At 32.5% G+C, this 13,568-nt stretch overlaps 2 protein-coding genes across 2 annotated transcripts; both read right to left on the bottom strand.

Moving 5' to 3' along the window:
- Positions 1–3,998: 3,998 nt before the first annotated feature.
- On the bottom strand, positions 3,999–6,673 carry LOC126666230 (uncharacterized). The gene is made up of 5 exons (XM_050359235.2): positions 6,565–6,673; positions 6,243–6,471; positions 5,440–5,615; positions 4,963–5,254; positions 3,999–4,333 (listed from the first exon to the last, which is right to left on the bottom strand). Exons 1-5 carry the CDS (start codon positions 6,617–6,619, stop codon positions 4,267–4,269), a joined length of 819 nt encoding a protein of 272 aa, XP_050215192.1. The 5' UTR covers positions 6,620–6,673; the 3' UTR covers positions 3,999–4,266.
- A 1,058-nt stretch (positions 6,674–7,731) lies between these two features.
- LOC126664224 (uncharacterized) lies at positions 7,732–12,675 on the bottom strand. The gene is made up of 8 exons (XM_050356506.2): positions 12,363–12,675; positions 10,655–11,152; positions 10,174–10,336; positions 9,418–9,715; positions 8,888–8,960; positions 8,723–8,813; positions 8,297–8,376; positions 7,732–8,207 (listed from the first exon to the last, which is right to left on the bottom strand). The coding sequence occupies exons 1-8, from the start codon at positions 12,444–12,446 to the stop codon at positions 7,992–7,994; spliced, it is 1,503 nt and encodes a 500-aa protein (XP_050212463.1). The 5' UTR covers positions 12,447–12,675; the 3' UTR covers positions 7,732–7,991.
- Positions 12,676–13,568: the final 893 nt, after the last annotated feature.

Below are 13,568 nucleotides of genomic sequence, written 5' to 3'. Positions count from 1 at the left end.
GCTCATAAAACTGATATTTATTATAATGAAACTACAGATAAAATAAGCAGATGTTTTATGAACAAAGAATCATTTTACTGTCTACACTTGTCACAAAGTATCAAAAAAGTTCAAAACTGAAAAAAATGAGCAATTTATCCTAAATTTGGCAAAGTCGGGTCAAAAACTTTGCTCCCCACTCTCATTTAAGAGAGTGAGATACACTCTCTGATTTTGATCGTGATTTTTTTTTCTCAAAGTGATTTTTAATGAAAAAAAATTTAAACTATTCCTAATTTTTTTAATTTTTCAAATTAATCCATAATAATTAAAATTAATTTTTTAATTTTAAAATTTTATATATCAAATGTATATTAACTAAAAATATAAAGAATTTTTTTCTATTTTTTACAAAAATAGATAATTTTTTTATAATCTGATGAGCCAGTGAAGAATTTGGTAACTGTTCATCGTCGTCTCTGTGAGAGACGATGAGCTTTGTCTCTCACAGAGACGATGAGATTCGTCTCCGTGAGAGACGAACCCAAATGGATTCGTCTCTGATGGATTCGTCTCTCAACGGAAACTCATCGGTGGTTGGTGGTTTTGGGGTGATGAATTTTAGGCGATGGTTAATGGAGGTGGAGGAAGAGGGATGGTGGTGGCTTAAAAGAAAAAACCGATGAATTTATCAGTTTAAAATTAAATTAAATATTTAATTAAGCTAGATTATTTAGAGTTAAATGTTTAGTTAGGTTAGGTTAATTAGAGTTAATTATTTAAAATTTAGAATCTCACTCTTTAATTAAAGTGTCACATCAGCATAGGGGATTTGACCTGGTTTGATCAAGTTCAAGGTATCTTTTATCTTATTTTTCAGTTTTGTACGTTTTTAATATTTTGTACCAAGTTAAGGGAGTAAAATGATCCTTTCTTCGATGTTTTATTGTCTAAGAAGCGCAGAAACCTCGACAAAGTTGTGTTTTCTGTTTCGGAAACGTTTCGGAAACTGGAAACTCTTGGACACCTGTACGAAACGTTTCGGGCTGTTTTCGTAAATAATAAAAATTAAAATTTGTAAAAAATTAAAATTATTACCCACAAATAAAAAAATCTAACTAGTTACCCATAAATTTTACATTCACATCATCAAATATACTTATTTGTGTTAATTATATTATATTTTTTTATATATTTATAAAATTTTAAATATTTAGTATATTAAAATGAATTATTTTGTTAATTATCATATATATTTAGATAATATTTTTATAAATATATCCCTACATTTTTGTTATTTACACGTTTCCTCCACGTTTCGTGTCCTTCACTTTGAAAAACTTTCGTTTCCCCGTGTCCGTTTCGTATCGTTTCCATTTTCCGTTTCCGTTTCCGTGCTACCTAGTTTATTGTCAATCAGTCACCAATTATTTTTAATTATTTTTCAATTCATGTTAAAAATAAAACCATCTCGTTCTATCCTTGTTCTCAAGTCAATAGTTTGTTTTCTCTTATAATTACCCCATTATATTATCTTTAAGAATTATTTGATAAATTTAGATGTGATTATAAAAATTCAAATTTATTTAATAAAAAAAAACAAAAATATATGCATCATAGCTAAAATTTCACTTTTAATATCACTCTACTTATTTTAAAGAACTAAACACTCATCACGAAATTCACGTCTATATGTTTTGATAGTACTTATTGGCAAAATATCACATGGATCTTGTATTGATGTTATGTGCTACCTTAAACATTATTTATATGATTCTTCATAAACAAATTGCTAGAGTTTAATCATTAATGGGTGCTCTTTAGTAAATTATTTATAGTGTCACATAAGATAATAATAAGTGTCCATTGTTGGATCGCATTCCAAATTATTTTAGTTTTTTTATATTTCAAATGACTAATTAGTAATCTGATAAATCGGTGTTGATATGAAACGCTAAAATTCAAAATCAAAATGCATGATAAGATGGATTTTGAAGTCCATGCCAATATCCACCCCGCTTATGAAATTTTTAATTGCTAATTTTGAATTATAAAAACAAAATCGAAAGATACAAAATTTAAAATCATATTAAAACTATAAACTACACTATAATTCATAATTTTGTTTGCATTTACTATTTTATTTTTCATGAAGCAGAAAGCTTCAACTTTCAACAATTTGTTTGATAGAATACATATGTATATGTTAGTCATTTCATTCAAAACTTCAAATATGATAATTGTCTCCCTCATACATTTGACTATATATTTAAAATAATTTTTAAGGTCATAATTTCACAGTTTTTAAAGATAATATTAAAAAGATCATATCAGGGTATTATCTTTAACTTTATTAACTTTGATTTTCATCATAATCAATTTGTTACTAGTCACATAGAAGGACATTTTTTGTTTAAATTCTTTGTTGAGTTCTAGATTTGAATAGTTTTAAAGTCAACACCTTCTTTATTTATTTATTTTAAAAAATAAAATATACTTCCGCTGTTTCATTGAAAAAACAAGGCCAAATGTTATAAAAAGGCCAAACCTTTCACGAAAGTTTCACAAAAGTCCTGACCTTTTAATTTTGTCGATTTTGGCCAAAAACTGATTATTTGGTTTCACAAAAGTCTCGACCTTTCAATTTTGTCAATTTTGGCCAAAAATGGATTATTTGGTTTCACGAAAGTCCCGAACTTTCAATATTTGGCATGCCACATAGGCGTCACATAGGCACCACATAGGCAAATTGAAATCAAATTGAGAGTTGGCCACAATTGAAACCAAATAATTTATTTTTGGCCAAAATCGACAAAATTGAAAGGTCAGGACTTTTGTGAAATTTTTATAAAAGGTTTGGCCTTTTTACAACATTTGGCCAAAAAAGAATATATATTGTTTGCACATAAATTTTAAAAAAATTGTTATTTCCCTATTAATAATAGTCTTGTAACTTAGTTACGGTCATTGATTTTAAAAAGAGAAAAGAGTGTAATTTCATATTACATAATGCACAAAACATGACAATGAATTTTTAAATGATACATAAAAAAATTGAGATAAGTCCCTTCTTAAACGAGACAAAAAAAGTATTAAAATTAACTATACTTAGTCGGTAGTATTAATTTTGTAAAAAAATTGGACACAGCCAAATTTAAATACTTAAGTAGGAATTTATCACCTTTATAACAAATATAAAAAAAATTATTTTCTGTAGATCGGTACATTAAACTTATATTAAATATTGGACTTCAAAAAAGAGTTGCCATTCTATACTCCTACTTAAATATAGCCATCAACTATATTTGTTACATTAAATAATTGACTTAAAACCCCATTTCTAAAATAGCCATATTTTTTTTAATGTTGAAAAAAGAAAAAAGTTGCTATTCTACAGACCTAGTTATAAGAAAAGTCTAATTAGAAAAGATTTTAAAAAACATTAGCAGCCACCTCAAAAAAAGGGTCAGTAGCTCTATATTGACTAGTTTCTCAAAAGAATTAGGAGATTTTAGTCTAATATAACAAGTAACGAATTAAACATTATATATATATATATTTAATATGTACTAATCTTGACCGTCTACCATAGAACATCTTTGAATAAAATTGGCCCTTTCAACATTTGCCAATTCACCCAGTTGATTTTAGACTAAAGTCTTTCAGGGAGGTAAGCATTTGAGTTCCAAGTCATAGCAACCTCCAACTAGGGGTTTACATTAAATTCATTAATTTCAAATTAACCCACCCACCAAATCAAATTTTATTTTATTTTTAAAATTAAGTTGAAGCAAATTTACAAAATCTTCAATATTTTAAAACTAATCAAACTAGTTGATTCTGTTGATGCTTTTGATTCTTGCTTCCAAAATCGAACCGAACAAAAACCAAATCTTTTTATAAATTTAAACTGAACGGAATGAAAGTTACAAGTTTCGTTTGATTTTCCCACATCCTTACCTCGACGCCTTGATATAAAAACAGAAAGAAGGGTTCAAAATGCTTTACACCGTGTGCAGTAAAACAATGGCTTCCCCTTCTTTTTAACTCAAACAAAGATTAAAAATGGTTCATGATACATTAAATTTAGTCTCAATCTAAATAAATTACAGTTAGATAACTTCATTCCTAAATGTACATTCTAAATGTAACCTCGAGAGAACCCAAGCTATGCAATTCTAATTTAGTAAATACAGTTTACCGCATGCACACGTAAATCCAATCTTAGAGTTTCACAAGTGCAGCAAAAATCAGTAAAAATCGTAACACTTTGATTCCGGTACGTCTTCAAATAGTCGTCCCTTCCTCAACTAGCGAATGCTTTTTCAAGATCTGTACCGTCTCTTTCTCTGCACTGAAAATACAAGACAAAGCAACCTTATGAGTTGGAAGAATTTGTGGAAAAAAAAAGATGAGAAGTATACACAACCTTATGAGTTGGAAGAATTTGTAAACGACCATCTCCGACCAACCAGGGGGCGGAACTAGGATTAGAGTTTAGGGGGAGGGGGGGCAATTATACAAAAATCCAAACTTGATAACTATATCAAAATACAAACTGAAAGAATTATTAAAAAAAAATAAAAAATTGAACTATGGTTAGCCCCCTCACCAGCAGTTCCATATTTGTAATCATAGAATGAGTTGGTATTAATTAAGTAAAATTATATGATTCTCACGACGACAAAAGACCCACACCCAAGTTCCATAGCTTTGGGTTGAAACTAGCATATTGGAAGATTAATCGGCCAAAATAACCATGAGCAGCTACGATATTATAAGTTTCTTTCTATGCCGAAAAAAAATTTCCAACAGTTTTATAATCTTAGAATGCAAATACGCCAAGCTCTAATAACTAACTCTTTGTTGAGAAATACCTGCTTTGAGACACAAAAAATTTTGAGCTCAACTTATCGAAGAAAACTATTATAAGCATTATCAAGAAACTCGTGTAGTAAGTCATCTGTGCAATCCGGATTTTACCTTCCAGGTCTAAGAATCTTGTACTTTCCTGGCCTGCTGAGCTCCACAACAGTTGATCCTGCACGGCCCGATGGAAGCACTCCACCATCATAGACATAAGCACAATGTTCCCACAGACTCTCAAAGTCCTTGACACAAACGCTACTTGGCCTTCCACTAAGGTTCGCACTTGTGAGTGCCACTGCTCTTCCCAAACCACGAGCAATGAGCCTGATGAAATTACAATCTGGAACTCGAACTCCAATACTGTTCAACCCTGGATTCAAAGACTTCTCAAGTGCACTGGCATCCCCTAAACAAATACGAAATCTTACTCAAACCACGTAAACTTATTTATCATGCATAAAGTGAAGACTTGAAATGACAACATCGGCAATTTGCAGCAGTCATGATGCGTTAAGAAAAAATGAATCTCGGAGAGAAACAATTTCATTTTTTATTTTGCATAGAGAGAGACGCCAATTACAGTTTGCTCACCTCTGTTTAACACAACAGTAACAGCCCCCGGGAGTAGAGAATTAAGTAAGCCATGAGGCAGGTGATCAGTGACTGCAAAATGCTTTATGTCTGATACATCTCCAACACAGATTGCAAGAGGACTTGTATGCTTACGTCCTTTGATCTCATAAATCCGATCAACTGCTTCCGAGGAGCTGAGATAAAAAAAAACTGCAAATCAGCAGCATCCCAAAAGTGAAGATTTCAGAGACAGACTATGACCACCCAAAATATTCCACAGCTGTGTATGCAGTAGCCATTCAAATGCATGTTATAAAAGTGTAGGAGAATTTGAAACATTTGTTGTTTTGTTGCCATTTTCTCCATACGACTACAAACTGCTAGAGAGGAGGGGAGAACATCCATAGCCTTCTCATGTAGAATTTTTAAACTCTCATCTACCCATTAGATTATTTTACATCTACGTTGCACGAAAACTGTTTGAATCCTATATGCAGTGTTTCGTTTATGTTTCCATAAATGCTTCTAAACCTCAAACTCTACTTTTATAACGTATTCTAGTAATAACATCGTTTCGCTCCATTTAAGTAGTTCCTGCGTGAAGTCCGTTTCCGTGCTACATAGATTCACATCTAAGCACGAAGCATACTGTTTGCTAATTCATAACGCTGAGAGTACCCACATTCGGAATATAAAGTGCACAAAATCACATAACATGTACCACTTCAGCACCTTCCTTTTAGCATAGTAAACCAAGTTCAAAACATACAACCACAACTTACAACAAAAATTAAAAACAAATAGCGCTAGAAAAAGCATACCAAGCATCGCAAGCAAATCCGTAAAGAGTATCCGTAGGCACCGCAATAACTCTGCCAGCATTGAGTGCTTCAACTGCCTCCTCAGCGTACAATTCAGTAGCAGCTCGAACCACCCCTAACTTCTCCTCAATCTCTGCATTATTGCATCTCACTGAACTAGACCCCATCATTGCTCGACACAATTTCCTTTTCGGACTCAAATACGGCACCAACCCACTTCTGGGAACACCTAAAATTAGTGAATTGTCAAATTAAATTGAATTCCCAGTCATGTTTTGCTTGAAATTTATCGAACAAAATTAAGATTAAATTTAAATGGCACCTTGAAAAGAAACTAGAATCGGGAATTTGTTTGCAATTCTTGCAGGATTATTCATGCTACTTTTTATAGTTACAAACTGAAACAACTGACCGTTTTGTATTCCGCAGTACCCTAGTTCAGTAAGTAGCACGTGTGTCTCGCACGATCGTTTGTGATATGATGGGTAATCTTCATTTATAGTCCTTAAATTTTGTATCTCTTCTTATTTCAGTTTATAACCGTATAATTTATAACATTTACATAGTATAACGAAAAATTTATTGTTGTTCATTGTAACAATTTCTCTATCAAAACATATTTACATGAATGTCTATAGTACAAATGGTCTGCTAAACGAAAGTGGCGAAGATAAAAAATTTGATATTAGTAACACGCAAGAGAATCATTTGTAAATATTACTAATGCGGCATTGATATGATCACTTATGTGTTTTTTGAATGCGGATTTTTATTTGAAAATGGTCTATAGACAATTTATTTATAGTATTAATGAATCTATAGACTAATGAAAATGTTGAAGGTATTAAAAGTACTCTTTTTCTCTTTAAAAATTACTTTGTAATAATATTTAATTTTCAGTGTTGCACAAATGATTTTTAGCCTTTTGATCGGAAAATCATCTCTACTCTCGCTTACGTTTACCGTGCTAGGTTTTCATCAATGAAACTGATTTACCATGTAGATTTTTCTATTTTATGGGGTACTTTTTCGAGCTTTTGGTGTTTGCATGTGTGGATTTTTAGTTCGATGAAAAAAGTTTAGAGTTATTTGGGACTTGCATGCTAAGATTATGGGTGAATCAACGATCTTAAATTTTAATCTAAGCCAATACGAATATAGAGCATCCTTGGAGATGAAAATTTTAAAATTATAAATGGCGGACTAGAAATTTATAGATGACGAATTCTCAAGTTATTTGGTGTCGTCAAATAAGCTGATAATGCATCTCCTAGGGACTCTAATTGTTTTTTGTCTGTTTAACTAAAATTAAGAACCAAATGTAGCCTTTTTTTTAAATGTCAAATATAAAAAATGAACCAATCATTTTCCATTCGGTATAATTGGACTTTTTGATCGAATCCTTGCACACCCCTACATGCAGATTGTGCATTTCTAACACGGCAATAGAACAACATGAAGAGTCCTAAAGAAAAGAAAAAAGAACAAGTTCTATTAATTTCATAACTATATTTCAAATCCTGTTAAAAAACCCAATCCATAATTATAATCTTTAGAAGTTTAACCCTGTTTGTATGATGTGTTAGAAAAAAAAATGACCTACTTTCTATATATCACACAAGGCAAATTTTCATAGCTATTTTAGCCACAACACTTTCCAATTTTTTCTTTTACTATACTCTAATGAGCCACCAATATTTAACTTCCACTGAACGTTTCTGGCATTCAACAGCCGCGGCGGCGGCCGTTTTAGTGGCGGTCGCCGGAGCCTGTTTGGGATGAATTTACAGTTCTTGGGAATTGGCCTGGTGCTGACATCAAAAATGAATCATGCTGTTGCTCTGCTTGTGCAAGCCATCTTCTTCTCCATCGCAAGAACTCAACCAGTATTGAGCTGCCACTCATTGCCACACCAAATCCGGAAAATGTGGCAAGAAGAATTGATAGAACTGCTTGTAAGTCGACCTGTAAGCCATATGTGAAATTTGATTAAGCAGCTTTTCATAGAAACTGTTTATTTCTTGAAAGAAACTATGAAGTGTGAATGAACTTACCAAGGAGTAAAAAACATGTGCAAAGAGAACCACCAAAGCAAATTGAACTGATGCATAAACCCACACAAATCTTCTTTTCACTGCATTGCAAAGTTTAAGGAGTAGAAGTTATATGTCTCGACAGTCAATGGTCAGTTGAAAATCACTACACCGTTTCAAAATCCTGTGAAAATCGCTGACGTGTCACAATCCGGTTGCCAACTCAGCAACCGGATTTTCACTCGGTGTATTGATTTGACAAAAATTGGTAGTTGGTGTACGAAAATGGCAATTTTTAAACGGCGTGATTAAAATGACAAAACGTATAAATTAATCCTTAAAAGACTAAGTACTCTTGTATTTTGGTAAAACCAAAATGGAACTGAACCGAGCTTAGTTTTTCCCTTTCCACTACCGAACCAAACCAAAATACCCCTACTGACTTACCCATTGTTGATGAGATCATAGATGAGAGAAGGCCCAGTACACAAGAAAATGGAAGTGATATAGCAATTGCACCAGTACCCATATTTCCAACCTGCACAAAAAAATGTCTATCAGGAAAGAAGTGAAACAACAATCCCATGAATTTGAATGAGTTAGTTATCTAACCAGAAGCTGCTCAAGAAAACAAAAGTAGGCAAGCATGCTAACAATTACAAGCACAGGAACTTCCTGCCAAAGCCTGATTAGATAAGGATAACGAATAGTAAGTTTCAAACAAACTAACCAAATAGAAAATGACTTTTTCTATATTTTTTGACTTATTTGCATTAAAAAGCTTCACCTTTATCTATTTTAGCGCTTTAAGCTCCACTTACGAAAAATACTAAGTAATGACCTAACCTTTCATTTTTTGGCAAATTCTGGCCCAACGCCATTATCCGGCATTGTTTGTTCATTACTAAATTGCCAACAACGGCATTGTTTGGTGACGAAAAATTGCTTCGGGTCAGAAATTGCCAATAAAATGGAAGGTTAGGCCATTATTTGGCAACTTTCATATGTGGAGCTTAAAGATGTTTTTTTCAATGCAAATAATCCTTATTTTTTTCTAGGTTTTCCTTTGCCTAATATGCAGCTGTAAATTTTACCTAATTCCATTGATTAGGCATAAGCCAGTGTGAGATAACTTGACTTACCTGTAACCATTAGCATCACCCTGAAGAGCTCTACTAGCCCCGGTAGTTCGAGCGCGGACACTTTGGATTTTTAACAGAGTGACAGGGAGATTGCTGACCTCTTGCTTACACACATCACAATTCTTGTTACCTTTGATGCTAAACCATTTTACGGCACATTCTTGATGGGCTAGAGCTAGTTCACCTTTGCAGCTGCATTCCATTTTAAGGGTCTCACCTCCTTCGCACAGTTCAACCAAGCAAATTCTACAAACAGCTTCTTCTTCGGGTATGTCTTCACCATCAGTGTCGTCGGTTTCTGAAACATAATACTAAGACATTGGTTGGTAGAGAAAAATAAAAGGTCCTCTCGTGGAAGGAAAAAAACTTAGATATCTAAGAAGGGAAAAAATAACAGGTTAGAGTTGTGATTTCCAGCTGCAAAATTGAGGAATGTGCATTCACATTTCCAATATTCTCAAAAGTGAAATAAATGTGCAAGAAAAGAATAATAAGTCCATAATCACAGATGTCCAGTACTCCAGTTACCACTTGACACTGGAAACAACTCAAAAATAAAGATCAATGAACAGGCAAACAAGCAGCATCTAATGCTGTTGAATTGTTTGGAATGGTGGCCTATATCTTTATTTTAAAAATTCGGACAACTTGGGGAGGAAATTGGCATGGTTTGATTTTTCGGTGAAACATATAAATTTATTTTTTAGACCCTATATCCCAACTTGAAAACATCACAAATTAAGACAACAACAATACCAGTATCATTGTCTGGAGAAGCAGTTACTATTACATCTCCTTCCTTCACTCGAGGAGTCGAAGGAATGACACGGAAAAAGGAATCCATCCTCCTGATACTTTTTTCTTTATTGTTAACAGGCACTGAAAGTGAGCGAGATATCTGTCGCTGAGTGCCTTTTCCCTGAAAAAGCAACCATCAATGTGAAACAATAGACGCAACATTTTGAACTTTTGCAAAGAATCAAATTGCATAACAGATGCTAATGCAAGTGAACTTAAGGTCTTAATATCTTCTGATAAAACTTAAAAGACAAAAGTGAACTCAAGGTCAATGCAGGAAGAACAATTTGTGGACCAGTCTCTATGTGCTGTCTTAAGAAATTAGTAACAATTACTCCATAGCTAAGTTTCAAAGAAAATAAACCCCATTCCTATAGTTTAATTAACAATCATAATGTATACAAGACATCATTTCTAATGTGGTTAGAAAGGAACTTACACTTGAACTGAGCGCACCGCTAATGCTTCCTCCGCGTTGAGATTCTAAGTTAGAAGTTACCACTGGTGTTACAGGCAGAGATGATGTTCTTTTCATTCTAGGGGTGAATATTTTAGAGAGTGATAATGACCTTGAGATTGAAGGCTTCTCTTTTGGCACGATACATGAAGAATCTGGAGCTAAATTGACAGCCTTCTCAGCGTCTAATGTAGAAATTTTAGACTTGAAGCTTAATTTAGGTAAGAGACTTCGTAAGGATGATTTGCCTCTAGTGGAAGAGGGACCTGGGGAACTACAGGCTCTCGCATCACTAGAACTAGGTGTCAAGAGGAAGTTCACTTTCCTAGGGGTCGGACTTGGTGTAGGAGGCATCTTTATTACAACAGAATCCTGTAAAGAGTCTTCGATTGTTCTTGAGGGTATCTCTAGAACAAGATTTTTCTTCTTCCATTGACGAGCTTGGCTGTCTTCTTCGACAATAGCTGTCGAGTCATTAACCTGGAAAACAAAATGATGAGGGAACGATTCAGTGCAAATAAACAACACAGTCATAGAAACTGAGCTTCTCATTTCTACTAGTAATTAATCTAGCCAGAAGTGTGGCACTGCATTTAGTCCTTTACATATACAACGTGCATGAACTCTCACAGACCATATACACAAACAAGTAGACAAGCAAGCCGAAAAGACAACCCAAACATTCTGAAGGTCCTTCTGAAGACCGGTAACACTAGACAAATGTGCCATACAGTTAAATTCACTTCATTAGAGATTCACAGAGAAAGCCACAAGATTAAGATAATCCGCCTGTATAACCCTTGAAAGCATACGTATAAATAATGAAAATATGCATAAATATTGGCATTCAAATCTGCTAGAATACACATGCTTAAAGAAAGTTTACCATTTTCAGAAAAAATACAATTGACAGCTCGGAATTTCAGGATACTGAAGAAAATGTTTCTGGAGGAAGGGAAAATTAAAGATAAACTATAACATCCCATATCCAAAAATGCTTAGGATCTAACTACAAAAATAAACTCGAATCAACTATATTGGATCAGTAGTTTGAGCCTGAAAGTTAATCAGATCAGGTAGATCCGAGCTTTTATAAAAACAAATAATCCAAATTAAAATTCAGTGAAACAAATTCTTCAAAGTTAGGCATCAACACATGTAGATATATATGTCTTGATTGAAGATGCCTGTCACTATACTACAGCTTTAATATATATAGCAGAGAAAGACAACTAGCTAAGTGTTGGTGAAGAAAATTAAGGAATCTTGTACAGCTAAAAAATTGGAATTGGCAGACTGATCAAAATTGAGCTACAAAATTAGTGATACTGTTATAGGAAAGTTTCTCATCTAGCTGCATCAACTTTGTTTAGATTAATAAACTAAAAAAGGGCAAAAATTTATAAAACATAATCTTAAGACGCATGAACAGAACTCCTCTTAATCTCATCAGCAAGCAATAATAAATCAGATGAATCCAATTGCAAATTGCATGGCTTCAATAACTCTTCAGACCAATATAAAAGTTTGAAAACTGATATATACTACACAAAGAAGTACACAAACTGAAAAATTATGATTTAAAGGCCACTGATTAACTATTGAAAGCTGCTAAACAAATATAAGAGTATACAAAAAGATGGTGAATTAAAGTAGAATGAACATAAAAGAAAGAAGCAGAAATAAATACCTGATGAACAGGAGAAACAAGTGCTTCTTGCTGGCTTGAACCCACATCAAGAACAAGAACAGGCTTGTCCTCCAAAGTTGCCATTTAAAATTTTAAACTAATACTAATACATAACAAAATCAAGAATCCCAACAACAAAAAAAAGAAAGGAAAAACAAGAAAATGAAGACCAAGCAAGATAGGGAGTGATGGTAAATATTTATTTTTCTTGAGAAGTGTGAGAAGAGAATAGTAGGAAAAAAGAAGAGATAAAATGTTTGATTTATGGGAATAAAAAGCAGGTGGGGAGAGGCATGGCATGGCCTACTACTAATACTAATACTAATACAGTCCACCACACTCTTTTTCTTTTCTTGAATTCTTTCTTATTCACCAACATTTCTAACATTAAATAAAAAGTTGGAGTGCAGTGATCAGTTCAGTTGACACCACTTTTTCATTCCCCATTTCTTCATTAACTCAGTAGCTTTTTCTTTTCTACTTTGAAATTCAATTTCTCAGAAATAACACTTGTCTTTTCTTCTCCTACTTTTCTTTTCATGTATACTGTCCACATCAGTGTTTAACGGAATTAACCGGTTCAATCAGAGTATAACTAGATTACAGCATCTCTAATATAACTCTATATTTTATGCTAAATTTAGCATACAAAAATAGCAAAATATTATATTTAACATAAATTTGTATCTTTCTCTCCTATGCTAAATGTTAAAAAAAGAAGTATAATTAATTATTATGGTAACGATTATTAATTACTAAGATAAGTATTATAAGTATTATGTTACTTATTTACTAATTTTATTTATCCTCTCTATTATCTGTGACTCTATAAATATTTACATACTTTTTTTGTTTTTTATTAATAGAAGTTAAATATTTTAAATATCTATGTATTCATTTAGATAAATACGTACTTTAAATATCTACTACTTTTTTTTATTAATAGAAGTGAAATATTTTAAATACACATACTTTAAATATCTGTATATTTTTAATTAACAGTAAAAACATTTCTACGATTTTTATTTTATTGGATTATTTTTTCCATTATAAAAAGATTGATAGAGAAAAAAACATAAAAAATATGTAGAGATTTTTTACGAAAAAGAAAAAAAAGTTAAGAGTTTTAATGAAATAGAAAAGTTAAAAATGAAAGAAACGTGATTAAAATTGTGGTGAAATTGTAAATACGCAATCAATAATGAA

The sequence above is a fragment of the Mercurialis annua genome, linkage group LG1-X, assembly GCF_937616625.2.
Source record: "Mercurialis annua linkage group LG1-X, ddMerAnnu1.2, whole genome shotgun sequence".
In the NCBI taxonomy this organism is placed as follows: Eukaryota; Viridiplantae; Streptophyta; class Magnoliopsida; order Malpighiales; family Euphorbiaceae; genus Mercurialis; species Mercurialis annua.
The sequence above is the reverse complement of the archived record's forward strand: the minus strand, read 5'-3'. Positions and strand labels throughout refer to the sequence as shown.

Bases quoted from the DNA above. Each gene is read 5' to 3' on its own strand.
- LOC126666230 (XM_050359235.2), bottom strand. From the start codon at position 6,619: ATGAATAATCCTGCAAGAATTGCAAACAAATTCCCGATTCTAGTTTCT. The intron at 6,472-6,564 runs GTGCCATTTAAA...CACTAATTTTAG, and splicing joins GATTCTAGTTTCTTTTCAAG to GTGTTCCCAGAAGTGGGTTG. The intron at 5,255-5,439 runs GTGAGCAAACTG...GTATTTGTTTAG, and splicing joins TACTGTTGTGTTAAACAGAG to GGGATGCCAGTGCACTTGAG.
- LOC126664224 (XM_050356506.2), bottom strand. From the start codon at position 12,446: ATGGCAACTTTGGAGGACAAGCCTGTTCTTGTTCTTGATGTGGGTTCA. The intron at 10,337-10,654 runs GTAAGTTCCTTT...TTGCTTTTTCAG, and splicing joins GCGGTGCGCTCAGTTCAAGT to GGAAAAGGCACTCAGCGACA. The intron at 8,814-8,887 runs GTTAGATAACTA...TTTTTTGTGCAG, and splicing joins GTTTTCTTGAGCAGCTTCTG to GTTGGAAATATGGGTACTGG.